Source organism: Aquarana catesbeiana, linkage group LG02 (assembly GCF_042186555.1).
Source record: "Aquarana catesbeiana isolate 2022-GZ linkage group LG02, ASM4218655v1, whole genome shotgun sequence".
Lineage (NCBI taxonomy): Eukaryota > Metazoa > Chordata > Amphibia > Anura > Ranidae > Aquarana > Aquarana catesbeiana.
Genome location: NC_133325.1, coordinates 192,794,587 through 192,809,121, shown reverse-complemented (window position 1 = coordinate 192,809,121; position 14,535 = coordinate 192,794,587). Strand labels below are relative to the sequence as shown.

Sequence of the window (14,535 nt, the reverse complement as noted above, 5' to 3'; positions counted from 1 at the left end):
CGAAAAAACAGCGTGGGGGTCCCCCTCAAGTCCATACCAGACCCTTATCCGAGCACGCAGCCTGGCAGGTCAGGAAAGGGGGTGGGGACGAGCAAGCGCCCCCCCCTCCTGAGCCGTACCAGGCCGCATGCCCTCAACATGGGGGGTGGGTGCTTTGGGGGAAGGGGGCGCCCTGCAGGCCCCCCACCCCAAAGCACCTTGTCCCCGTGTTGATGACAAGGGCCTCTTCCCGACAACTCTGGCCGTTGGTTGTCGGGGTCTGTGGGCGGGGCGCTTATCGGAATCCGGGAGCCCCCTTTAATAGGCCCCCCACCCTGTGAATGAGTATGGGGTACATCGTACCCCTACCCATTCACCTAGGGAAAAAAGTGTCAATAAAAAACACAGTACACAGGTTTTTAAAGTCATTTATTAGGCAGCTCCAGGGTCTTCTTCCGACTTCGGGGATCCTCTTCCGACTTCGGGGGTCTCTCCGGCGTCCGCATCTTCTGCCGGCTCCACCGCTATCTTCTGGCGCTCTTTTGCCAGCGGTGGTCCGGACTTCTGGATCGTCTTCTTCCCTCTTCTCTTCCAGAGATGTTGACACGACGCTCTCTCCAGCCGGAATGGTCTCTGTGCGCTCCGCAACGAACTTATATAGGCGGTGACCCCGTCCCCCTATGACATCACAGTCCCGGGGCATGCTGGGACTGTGAGGTCATAAGGGGGTGTGGTCATATCATATGACCTCACAGTCCCAGCATGCCCCGGGACTGTGATGCCATAGGGGGGTGGGGTCACCGCCAATATAAGTCCATTGCGGAGCGCACAGAGACCATTCCGGCTGGAGAGAGCGTCGCGTCAACATCTCTGGAAGAGAAGAGGGAAGAAGACGATCCAGAAGTCCGGACCACCGCTGGCAAAAGAGCGCCAGAAGATAGCGGTGGAGCCGGCAGAAGATGCGGACACCGGGAGAAGACGCCGGAGCTGCCTAATAAATTACTTTAAAAACCTGTGTACTGTGTTTTTTATTGACACTTTTTTCCCTAGGTGAATGGGTAGGGGTACGATGTACCCCATATACTCATTCACATCGGGTGGGGCGCCAGGATCAGGGGGCCCCCTTATTAAAGGGGGCTCCCAGATTCTGATAAGCGCCCCGCCCGCAGACCCCGACAACCAAACGGCCAGGGTTGTCGGGAAGAGGCTCTTGTCCTCATCAACATGGGGACAAGGTGCTTTGGGGTGGGGGGCCCGCAGGGCGCCCCCTTCCCCCAAAGCACCCACCCCCATGTTGAGGGCATGCGGCCTGGTACGGCTCAGGAGAGGGGGGCGCTCGCTCGTCCCCACTCCCTTTCCTGACCGGCCAGGCTGCGTGCTCGGATAAGGGTCTTATCCCTCTGGGGAATACCAAGACCGAAGGGCTTGGTATTCCCCAGAGGGGAATTCCCTCTCGCGCCCGCCGCAGTAGGAAAATGTGTTTTTCCTATTGCAGCTAGCGCGAGATGTACAGTACCCTGCCGCCGGGAAACATTCTCGCGGCTGCGTACTGTAGTTTGTACAAAAGTCCAATGGCTTTGTGTACACACGATCGGACTTTGCTCCATCGGACTTTTGTTGCCGGAAAGTTTGTCCGTTCGCACAGCCAACAAAAGTCCGATGGAAACTGAAAAAGGTTGTCCGATGGAGCATACACACGGTCGGATGTTGCTCCAAAACAGCTCATTTGCATGTTTGTTGTCAAAAAGTCTGATCGTGTGTACGGCCCTTTAGACATTTTTTTTTTTTTTTTTTTTTACAAAAAATCAATTTTTATTTTTTTTTTATTGGGGGGGCACATGGTGGGGCACAACATAATGTTGGGGGGGTCAGGGCCCCCTCTGGCCCCCCCTAGGGATGCCACTGATGGTTATTAACACAAACTTGGAGACGTACAATTAGAAAGTAGTAATCCCCACAAAGTGCTGAATGCACAAAACAGGTTGGAGTTACTATTGCCCATTTGTGAGTATTTCCAAACATGGTACAAGCTAAGAGATTACATTCTCAAAGTACCCTGCTAATGTAGTCACACTCCACCGGTGTTATATGGCCCATTAAGGAAAATAATAATAAAAGATGAAATATCTAGAAAATGGAGGAGTCACCGGAAAAAAACATAAAAACTAATACCTTTAGATAAAAACCTGTTTCTAAGGCTGCCCATTAACGGTTCGAATCTCGTCCTGTTCCTGCTGAACCGTTAATGGGCAGGCTGAATGTACCAAGTGATCAATCAGCTTTTGTACAACCAGCCTGCCGGATTCTCTTGCAATTCCCCAGTCAGGAGCAGACAATTGCTCGGCAGGAGGGATTCCCCTATCAGCACTGTCTGTGTAGAATTGTGGAATCGTGGTTGCAGGAAAGAAATTTGCACTGTGTATGGCCTGCCTCACTCTCCTCCACTGAATTATTTAGAGACAGAACCAGGTTTTAATCTAAAACAAGATCTAATAAAGACTACGTATTAAAGAGGATCTTCACCCACACTTTTTTTTTAAACCCCTGCTTACCTTGTCGCAGATTCTGCAAAATTTAGATACTCGCCCACCCAGCAGATCCAGGGATGTCCTAAAAATCGTCTTCTCTTCTCCCACTGATTGGGTCCCATGCAGCAATGTTTTTTGTGACATCATGAGGAAGTTGCCGGCTCTTCTGGGTTCAGCCGACCTACTGCCTGATGATGTGCCACTAGGCCAGGTCTCTTCCCCCATTGTGAATGGAAGATTATATCTTATGTGATGTGCATATCCCCAGAGATACAGCAAGCACAGTGCACATCATTTGCCCAGGAAAGTGACGTGCATGATGGGGGGGGACAGAAAGTTATTCATAAATAAAAGGTAAATAAACAAAAAAAATGCAATTTGTGTAGCAGGGAAGAGCAGGGAAGTCCAATTTGAGGGTGATGATCCACTTTAATAAGTAATCTTTGGTCACAGGAGCTCTCTTTCTTTCGCTGTAGACATGGGTGCTTAGATCGACTATTGTTGCAAGACACATTAGCACCATCTACTTGTGTTTGCCTACTTAAAGTACAAAAAACTATTGTGCCCAATCAGAATTACCTGTAGTCCAATGGGTTTAAGAAAAAAAATAACCTAAAATGGTTTTTACTTACTGCACTGTGCAAGACCTATCCATACAAACCTGTGAAAGCAGTCCTCCGTAAGAAAATCAATTTAGATTTTTTTTTTTTTCTTTTTTCAGTATCTAATTTACCTTCTAATAAAGCTATACTCCATTTTTAGGCACTTTCAACAGCTGGTTTAATCATTTACTGGAGCTTCTTATCTTTTAATCCTTGCCTATATTCCTGGTAGGCTGGTACCATGACCACAACCCCAGGTTTCCCGTTTAATGGGGGCTCCTGTCTCCTGCTGCACCCTATGGAGCCACCATTTCATGCAGGGTCCAGAATACCGTGTACACCTTGTCAACAGAAATGTATAGCCCAGTAGCCTAGGAAGGCAAGGCAGTCCCCTGCACCTTCCTCCTCCTCCCCCATCCTTTCTCCAAGCTAACAGACTGACTGCAGGCTGCACTGTCCACTGTTAACTGTAAAGACCGGACATTCAGGGAAGCAGTACTGAGAGAGCAGGCGTTACCAGCACTGGAAGTCGTAAACTACAAGTGCTAAGGTAAGTATTTTAACAATTAGTTTACTGCCAAAGGTTCATTTTATTGTGCTCAATATGTTAAAACGTACAACAAAACTTAGGGTTTAATACTACATTTAAGGTTTGCCTTGTGCTTACTTGTCTTTACCAGGAACTCAACATTTGCCATGTGAACACTAATATAACTGCATGCATGAACAGGCTCACTTAGGTGTCACATACACATTTATTTTACTAATGAGTCAAAAATAATATCACTGAAAGCTTCCATGAAGACTAATGCGCTGTAATGTAGTAGAAATTGTGGAAACACTGCAAATTAAAAATAATTCAGTAAGAAGGCAGCTGAAATTTAACAGAAAATGTCCTCCTGCAACATTCCGCACATATCTTGTGCTCCTTTCTGTACTTAGCTGGTGTACATATATTATACTTTATGAATGTTGATAATATTGTAATGTAAGTAATGTAAGCTTAATGTAATGTAAGCTTTTTACTCAGCAAATATATTTTGTTTGCAAACTGTAAGAGGTCTTTTCTTTGCACTCACCAATATGAAGTGTCTACTAAACAATATAAATTAAGCCAGGTTTGGAGAGGGACACAATAGAAATAACTTTGAACTTCCGTGATGTGAACTTCAGACTTCTGCTATTTGTCATTTTACCAAATATTTAGAATACGGGTAAATCAGCAAAAGTAACCTAGCTTCCCTGCCTCTATATTAGGCGGCACGTGTCTCCGCATTCTGAATTGCAGGCGGTATCGCCGAGATTTCGCCTGCAATTTGAAATAACGGCAAATCGCAAGACACCCGTGCGTTCCGTCACTTCCAATGGCACCCCAATCGTGGCACTATATTGTCTTGATTCGTCAGAATTGTGGGGTGCCTGTCACCCGAAAGAAGCTCTTGCACTTCTTTTGGGCGACAGGCGTCCCGCAATTGTTTGCGCAATTTTACAGTGATTGTCTCCCAACAAATCGCAGCAAAATCGTGCCGCGATTGGGGTGCCATTGGAAGTGACAGGAAACGCATGGGCGTCCCACGATTTGCCGCCATTTCGAATTGCGGCAATTCCACCCCCGTTTCAGTACACGGAAATGTGAATGGAGCCTAAATGTTGAGCTTAAAATATGCCTGTAATCGTCCTAATGTGCATGGACACATAGGATAAGACCCAATACACACTATACAACTTTTGTTGTCTGATTTCCTTTAGATTTACCAAAACCATGTAGTGCAAGGGCCTGCCTGATTGCATACAAGTTTAAACTCTTATGCCCTGTACACACACGATCGCACATTCCGACAACAAAATCCATGTTTTTTTTCCGATGGATGTTGGCTCAAACTTGTCTTGCATACACACGGTCACGCAAATCTTGTTGGAAATTCGGATCGCCTAGAACACAGCGACATACAAACACGTATGACGAGCCCGAGAAAAATGAAGTTCAATAGCCAGTGCGGCTCTTCTGCTCGATTCCGAGCATGCGTGGAACTTTGTGCGTCGGAATTGTGTAAACACGATCGGAATTTACGACAACGGATTTTGTTGTCGGAAAATTTGAGATCCAGATCTCAAATTTTGTGTGTCGGAAATTCCGATGGAAAATGTCCGATGGAACCTACACAACGGTCGGAATTTCCGACAACAAGCTCCCATCGAACATTTTCCGTCAGAAAATCCGACCGTGTGTACGGGGAATTAAGGTTTGACCTCATTATATGGTTTTTGTAAATCTGAAGGAATAAAAAAGTCTACGGAAATTTGTATAGTGTGTATCCAGCTTAACACTGAGCTGCTTCTACAGACAGAACACACAACTGTAGAAGCAACAATTGTTAAGCCAGTATGCATGGAGCCTAAAGAGCATATTTATAAATCAATCAGTTAATGTGACATCTACGCCAGATGAATCATTGCCTGTTTATCAACCCATGCACTAAACGTCAGGTTCATGTAACATTCACAGATTTAAAATTATGCTTCTATATATGAACATATGCACGATTTGCATAAAGTTTTCTAAAAAGTTTCAATAAACCTTATACCAATAAAATGGAAGGAGAATTTTTTTTTTTTTTAATTAGAGATTATAATTTTAAAACTGTATGAAAAATGTGCCCATGTTATCTAGCATGGTGTGCTCTGTATTTACACAACCAAACTGAATTCTAATCAGCTCATGCAGTCCTTGTTTGTGATAATCAAGCGATTTTTAACCCCCATGGGGTAGATAACAAGCACCTCCAGCTGTTGGCACATGCTTTTATACAAAAAGATTATCCAGCGTGCTGGGAAGTCTCCATGCAAGAACAGCTCAGTCTTTTCTGCTACACAGTATGTTTCATGAATTCTTCCCTTGGCGCGTACTGCTACACATGTAAGTACCCCTAGTTGCTCCATCCAGTCCCATCCAGCCACAGCAGCTGGCAGCCTCTCAGAGTTTGACAGGCTGCCTGCAGCGAGGCTGGGCAGCGCATCTGTGCCTCCGCCCACTCCCAAACGCCAGAGCCTCATGCACTGGGGCTGAACGCTCCGTGTGCATGGGGCCTTACAAGCTGAACAACAGGAATGCAGCAATGATGTCAGTAACAGTTCAGCTGGGGAGGGAAGGGCTGAACAATGCTGGACATTGTCCAGCCAGGAAATGAGGAGGGCTCTATCCAATTTGTTTCTAAAGAACACTGTGGGAAGTTCACAGTGTGCAGTAAAATCAGAGTAATTTCAGTACGGGAGAGGAGCCTGTGCAACTGTGAAAAAATTGAGGAAAGGCTGAAGCTCAGCTTTTAACACCTCAACATTACTGATATCCGCATGCTGAAATAGTGGCGTGAACAACATGGCACGCACATAATAGAATGTCTATGAAAACTTTAATCCACTATGATTGCTGGACATTTAGCAGGATTCTTCATACACGTTTTATTCCACGATGCTCATCCTTCATAGTCATTCTGTGTGTATTTAAAGCTCTGACATATAATAATACTAATCTAGAGATTTGATTTACCTTGTGGAGAGATTATTTTATCACAGGCCCAACACATTTCCCTCATACTTTCTTGTGGAACATAATTCCATTCAATCAGTATAAGTATAAATCTTGAAAAATTCTCAGGGCTGAAAATAGGGGCATTGGAAAATTATATATATCTATTAACAAATATCGGTTATTGAGTCGTTTATCTTTCTGAAAACTAAGGCTGACTATACAACTTCCTTTAGACCTACAATCAACCATGCAGTGCTAAGGCTTGCCTGATTTGATATTAATTTAATAATTTGTTTAGGTTGTCTCCATACAAGAAGATCAATCAGAAAGATTACCTTTCTTTATCCACAGTCACTTGAACAGGGTAGGACTGATTACTCTTGTTTCCTGTACCCAACTGACCATAGGAGTTGGCCCCCCAAGCATACAATCCTCCTTCATCGGTTAGTGCTATGGTATGAGCATAGCCACACACAATCTGCAAAATACAACACCATTACCTGCAGAGTTCTAAATACATCAAGATAAAAATAAATACAAAGAAAAAAACTAAAACATTTTGTGTAAAGACTACATGATGGAAAAAAAAAACAAAAAAAAAAAAACACAACATTCCCTGCTATGGCGGCCTTTTTTATCATCCGCCAAACACTTTGGAGCCTTTTTTCATTTTAGAAGGCAGGAAATCCTGTACTAACGCTCTCCAACATTCCTTTGTATGAGGAATAAAATGTCAGCAGGAAAGGGGGTGACATTTAAGACAGTAAGCATTTACTTGAACAGCAAGCACAATAATTCACCAGATGTCAGAAAATTTTGGTTTGTGGTAAACAATCAATTCAGAAGATGTAATGATCAATAATTTAAGCAAGCATACTCGCTGTACACTGTGTACTGGAGTCCAGGAATGTGCACAGGCTAATAGAGATCATAATGGCGATGTGTGCAACAGAAACTAGTCAAAATTTTGGAGGGTTGTGTCAAAATAAAGTACCAAAATAGCAAAGATATACAAAAAACGCTTTTATAACTTTAGTATTTCATATACAGTGGGGACGGAAAGTATTCAGACCCCCTTAAATTTTTCACTCTTTGTTATATTGCAGCCATTTGCTAAAATCATTTAAGTCCATTTTTTTCCTCATTAATGTACACACAGCACCCCATATTGACAGAAAAACACAGAATTGTTGACATTTTTGCAGATTTATTAAAAAAGAAAAACTGAAATATCACATGGTCCTAAGTATTCAGACCCTTTGCTCAGTATTTAGTAGAAGCACCCTTTTGATCTAATACAGCCATGAGTCTTTTGGGGAAAGATGCAACAAGTTTTTCACACCTGGATTTGGGGATCCTCTGCCATTTCTCCTTGCAGATCCTTTCAAGTTCTGTCAGGTTGGATGGTAAACGTTGGTGGACAGCCATTTTTAGGCCTTTCCAGAGATGCTCAATTGGGTTTAAGTCAGGGCTCTGGCTGGGCCATTCAAGAACAGTCATAGAGTTGTTGTGAAGCCACTCCTTCATTATTTTAGCTGTGTGCTTAGGGTCATTGTCTTGTTGGAAGGTAAACCATCGGCCCAGTCTGAGGTCCTGAGCACTCTGGAGAAGGTTTTCGTCCAGGATATCCCTGTACTTGGCCGCACTCATCTTTCCCTCGACTGCAACCAGTCGTCCTGTCCCTGCAGCTGAAAAACACCCCCACAGCATGATGCTGCCACCACCATGCTTCACTGCTGGGACTGTATTGGACAGGTGATGAGCAGTGCCTGGTTTTCTCCACACATACCGCTTAGAATTAAGGCCAAAAAGTTCTATCTTGGTCTCATCAAAACAAAGAATCTTATTTCTCACCATCTTGGAGTCCTTCAGGTGTTTTTTTAGCAAACTCCATGCGGGCTTTCATGCACCGAGTCGGGCCACTCTGCCATAAAGCCCCGACTGGTGGAGGGCTGCAGTGATGGTTGACTTTCTACAACTTTCTCCCATCTCCCGACTGCATCTCTGGAGCTCAGCCACAGTGATCTTTGGGTTCTTCTTTACCTCTTTCACCAAGGCTCTTCTCCCCGATAGCTCAGTTTGGCCAGACGGCCAACTCTAGGAAGTGTTCTGGTCGTCCCAAACGTCTTCCATTTAAGGATTATGGAGGCCACTGTGCTCTTAGGAACCTTAAGTGCAGCAGAAATTTTTTTTGTAACCTTGGCCAGATCTGTGCCTTGCCACAATTCTGTCTCTGAGCTCTTCAGGCAGTTCCTTTCACCTCATGATTCTCATTGGCTCTGACATGCACTGTGAGCTGTAAGGTCTTATCAATCCAATCAGTATAATCAAAACACAGCTGGACTCAAATGAAGGTGTAGAACCATCTCAAGGATGATCAGAAGAAATGGACAGCACTTGAGTTAAATATATGTGTCACAGCAAAGGGTCTGAATACTTAGGACCATGTGATATTTCAGTTTTTCTTTTTTAATAAATCTGCAAAAATGTCAACAATTCTGACATCCTAACACAAAATAGTATGACATAAATCCAACACTAGTACAACCTCTCTTGATGCATTTCGTAAAACAAAGTTGGTTTCAAGCTACTTGAAACACCCCTTTGGGGCCTACCCATGGCACACTTTTCCTGATGAGAGATGATTAAGAATATCTGTCAGGGCTGGGATCAGCCCTTCCTTCTCAAAGCTGTCCGCTCAGCTGTCGGCTAATTGCCAACTCCCATCTCTCCACAGTGACTCACCTGTTGATGATATCCTGCTCATCAGTCCTGCCTACTTTAACCGTCCAGCCCAGATGATCTCTGCCTTTACCTTGGTCACATCTCTAGAGACGCTCTCCTGTGTTTCTGTTAAAGACTTGCTTGGCTGACATTCCTTCTGGCTCCAGATCCTGCTTGCTGTTCTACTATGCTCCTCTCTGGTTCCCTGACCTTTCGGCTTGTCTGACTATCCGTTCCGGTTCCTGAACTCTGGCTATGTTTTGACTACATTTAGTCTGTTTACCTTTTTTTTATTATTATTATTATTAACCACTTCCCTACCCGCCCATAGTCATATGACGTCCACAGATGGGATCTCCCATCCTGGGTGGACGTCATATGACGTCCTGGGATTCCCGGCCGTCTAGGGGGCGCGCGCGCCCCCGCCGCATTCCTCGGGACCCGGTGCGTGTGGCCGGTGGCCGCGATGTCCGCCGGGCACCCGTGATTGCCCGTTAACCGGGCCGGCATGTGGATCTGTGTGTGTAAACACACAGATCCACAGCCTGTCAGCTCTGAGGAGAGCGATCTGTGTTCCCAGAACGGAAGAACACAGATCGGTCTCCTCCCCTAGTGCGTCCCCTCCCCCTTCAGTTAGAATCATTCCCTAGGAAACATATTAACCCCTCCCCGTCCCCTAGTGGTTAACCCCTTCACTGCCTGTCACATTTACACAGTAATCAATGCAATTTTATAGCATTGATCGCTGTATAAATGTGATTGGTCCCAAAAATGTGTCAAAAGTGTCCGATGTGTCCGCCATAATGTCGCAGTCACCAAAAAAAATTGCGATCGCCGCTAAAAAAAATAAAAAAAATTTTTTTTTTTAAAAATGCCATAAATCTATCCCGTATTTTGTAGACGCTATAACTTTTGCGCAAACCAATCAATATACGGTTATTGCGATTTTTTTTACCAAAAATATGTAGAAGAATACGTATCGGCCAAAACTGAGGAAAAAATGTGTTTTTTAAAAAAAAATTGGGATATTTATTATAGCAAAAAGTAAAAAATATTGTGTTTTTTTCAAAATTGTCGCTCTTCTTTTGTTTATAGCGCAAAAAATAAAAACTGCAGAGGCGATCAAATACCACCAAAAAAAAGCTCTATTTGTGGTGAAAAAAAGGACGTCAATTTCTTTTGGGTACAACGTCGCACGACCGCGCAATTGACGTTTAAATTGCGACAGTGCTGAAAACTAAAAATTGGCCTGGGAAGGAAGGGGGTGAAATTGCCCGGTATTGAACCGGTTAAACAAGTGTGATTTAACTGTACTTCTGTCTCAGTCTGATTCATGGTTTCTGACAATATCTTTGATGTACCAAGTGGAAAAACTTTTTTTTAACTAGGGGTTGATGTGTAAGTATGAGACTTCATCCCCCCCTTTTTTAATTTCCTTTTTTTCTAAATATATTTATTAATTGTTCTGATGACATGTTCTCTCTGTAGATGTCATTTATCACCTTGAAACCTACCCGTTCTCCCGAAGAAGTGAATTTTGTTTCACAAAACCTGTTGAGAGGGGTTGTATTAGTATTGGATTTATGTCATACTATTTTGTGTTAGGATGTGAAATGCACTATATTGCATATTGGTACATTTTTAATATTTTCCAATGTATGTTTTTTTAATGGTCTATATGTTAATTGAAATAAAGCTGTAAAAGTGTTTTTTTTGCTATTTTAGTACTTTATTTTGGCACAAAACCTCCAAAAGTCCCACGGGCATTTGTTTTTTTATGCAACAGAAACTACAGTATGACAGAACATGCTGGTACAGTTAGATCCATTTTATGAATACATAGTAGTCTATATACAAGAAAAAGGGAACAAACAGACCAAGGAAAGCTTGTCCTCAAATTAAATAATTGATCCAAGCAGACAGACATTTGAAAAGATTAACAATGAATGTGTCGTATAGGGTCCCTTTTGGTCTAATACATAAACAATATTAAAAACATTTGGTTAACCACTTGCTTACTGGACACTTAAACCCCCTTCCTGCCCAGACCAATTTTCAGCTTTCAGCGTAATCACTCTTTGAATGACATTTGCACGGTAATGGGTACAGGGTACCCAAATGAAATTTTTATAATTTTTTTCACAGTAATAGAGCTTTCTTTTGGTGGTATTTAATTGCTGCTGTTTTTTTTATTTTTTGCTAAATAAAACGAAAAAGGACCGAAAATTTTGAAAAAAAAAAAAAAAAAAACTGTTTCATAGTTTGTTATAAAATTTTGAAAACAGGTAATTTTTCTCCTTCGCTGATGAGGCTGCACTGATAAGTTGCGCTGAGAGGTGGCACTGATGAGTGGCACTGATAGGTGACACTGATGGGCATTGATTGACAGCACTGATGGGCATTCATGGGTGGCACTGTGGGCACTGGTAGGTACTGATAGGTGGCACGCAGTCGGCACTGGCAGCTGGCACTGGTGGGCACAGAAAATGCACCTGCAGCTTTCTGTGTGAGGGACCGATGTCTGTCTGACAGAAACCGGTGATCGGCTTTTTTTTTCCCCTCACGCCGACAGTGTGAGGGGAAGAAAAAATACAGATTACCAATCTTCTGTTTACAGGACGTGATCAGCTGTCATTGGCTAAGAGCTTATCACGTGGTAAAGGGGCCGGGATTGACCCCTTACTCTCATCTGTGATCAGCCAAGTCTCATAGACTCGGTGATCACAGAGCGCACTGCGTGCGACCCGCAGAGACACTCAGACAGGGCTTGCAGGATGTCCATGGATGCGCTCCCGGCAGCGAAGGCCCACACTGTAGCCGTCTTTCGGCTATAGTGCGGTCGCAAGTAGTTAAATAAATGCAAAAAAAAAAAATTGTTGATTCTATCAGAAATCTTTTCAACTGATGACTTCCTGTGCTCTCTGCCTGTGTGGACAGTTATTAGATACATTATTCCCAGCTATTCTGAAGACTACAGAACCTCTCCCCTGTCCTGTCTGAGGGTGACAATGCTACTAGTTCCCCATAGATACAGTAATGTGAGTAAACGCATCATCCTTCAACAGGAAGTGTGTTACAAGAACTTTCACCAAGTGAAAAAATAATGATAGATAGATAGATAGATAGATAGATAGATAGATAGATAGATAGATAGATAGATAGATAGATAGATAGATAGATAGATAGATATGCACCGCATGTAAGGCTAGCAATACACACTTAAGTGGGGTACGGGGTGCACACTCTAAGAAAATCGGAAAAAAAATACCATATGAGGCATGATCTTTTGATTTTTATATAGTATGTACGCAACTTTTGAAATCCGATTCAGACTTTCCAAACTAAAATTTCCGAAGGGACAAATTCCAAAATGTTTCTCGTATGTGAACAGAACTAACGATTTTCCTTTAAGGTATACTGTTTTCGTACAAGAAGAAAAAAAATCTCATATGAAAGACTGCACATGATCAGAAACAATAAATAACAAAAAAAAGCCTTTGTCGTTCGAGAATTTTCATACAATTGGTACCATCCTGAATTTCGACCTGCTGTGAAATATCAAGGAAAACCGGACAATCGTTCGTCTGATTATCTTATAGTGTGTACTGGGTCTCAGATTTCACTCATTCAGCTGACTCTTTTGATTTTGAAACAGACTTTTGTTGAGCTGGATAGTGCGGACATGGCCACTCACAATTAAAATTTCAAAATTTGAGCCTAGTAAGGTCAGTTTAAGGACTAGTAAGATGGCATATAAGTTGCGGGGTTCAGATACACTTTAACATATTGATTTGCCTTTGTGGTAATAAAATTGTGGCGATAGTTCACTTATACTATATGTACCGGTATATAATAAGACTGGTTCAAATAAAACATAAGCCTTAGGAACAGGGCAGAGATCTTTCTATACAATATAAACATCCATCTAGAACTGTGTAACTATTAGACACTGCCAATAGTATGTGAATGTACAATGTCACCAAGTGGCAACTGCAGAAGCAACTAAATTAAAATAGGGTATATTCTGTTTTTTATTCCATTTATTTCTCTGGGAGTGGTGTGGCCTAACAGAACTTTATCCACTTGTTGACACTCAGTAAGAGCTCAAGGTCTGAGCACTAGGCAATACTATATGCCTATAATATATATTTATTTATATGGCTATAATATATGTTTGTCACTTGTCAGCAGGATTGCCAACTGTCAGCACATTTACAAACATTTTGTAAAATCCGTAATTGTCAGTAAATTTACGAACAGTTTGTAAAATCCATAATTCTTGCATTTGTCCATTTCGGGTATGCAATCGGCATTTTTGTAGCAGACATTCATGGACAGATGTAAAAATTACGGATTTTACTAACTGTTTGTACTGACAGTTGGCAACCCTGCTTGTCAGGAAAAGAGATTGATGCATCTGAACCCTTCATTTTTGACCAGGTGTCCACGAAAACTGGATACAGAAAGTGATAAACTTCTTCCACTTTATCCTGAACTAGAAATGAATACATTGTTTTGGCTGGAGCTTCCTGGGAAGAGAAGTATAGTTTCAAATCTGGCAGACATGAAACAGTTAAAACCGGTGTACTGTCAGATTTGGCGACCCGTCAGTGACGTTCCATCAGCTGTGTATGCGTTCCACTGCTACCAGGTTTGCTCATCTGACAGAACACCTGCAGTCAGAAGAAGGTAGTGGACATCTTAGTACACCCAGCTACGTGTTGAATTTAACAGTAATTTTAGCAATAAAAGTGAGCGGATATAAATATAGTATATTGACATTTGTGATGCTGTTTGGATGTTTAATTTTGAAAGCCTAAAGGTTTAGCGCTGAGCAGTGCGGGGTGTACCAACATGGCCTCCGCCACCTTCCCGTTACTGGCGTCCAGCTTCTTTCTAAATATAACATCAAAGCAGCATCATAGATGTCTAGTCTAGATGTCTACATAGTATATTTATTTATATACGCTCACTTTATTGCAAAAAATACTATGAAATTCAGGACTTAGCTGGGTGTAGTAAGATGTCCTGACTTCTTCTTACTTCTTCTGACTGCAGGTGTTCTGTCAGATGACAAAACCTGCTAGCGGTGGAACGCATGCACAGCTGACAGAACGTCATTTCCGTTACCTAATCTGATGGGTCGCCGATTCTGACGGAACACTGGCATAGG

At 42.7% G+C, this 14,535-nt stretch overlaps 1 protein-coding gene across 2 annotated transcripts in view; it reads right to left on the bottom strand.

Moving 5' to 3' along the window:
* The window catches only part of RCBTB2 (RCC1 and BTB domain containing protein 2), a 77,491-nt gene that overhangs the window by 39,387 nt on the left and 23,569 nt on the right, over positions 1 to 14,535 (bottom strand). For both annotated transcript variants that reach the window (XM_073614114.1, XM_073614115.1), the window contains exon 7: positions 6,974 to 7,116. In XM_073614114.1, coding sequence (XP_073470215.1) covers positions 6,974 to 7,116 — 143 coding nt within the window. The remainder of the gene's footprint in view (positions 1 to 6,973; positions 7,117 to 14,535) is intronic.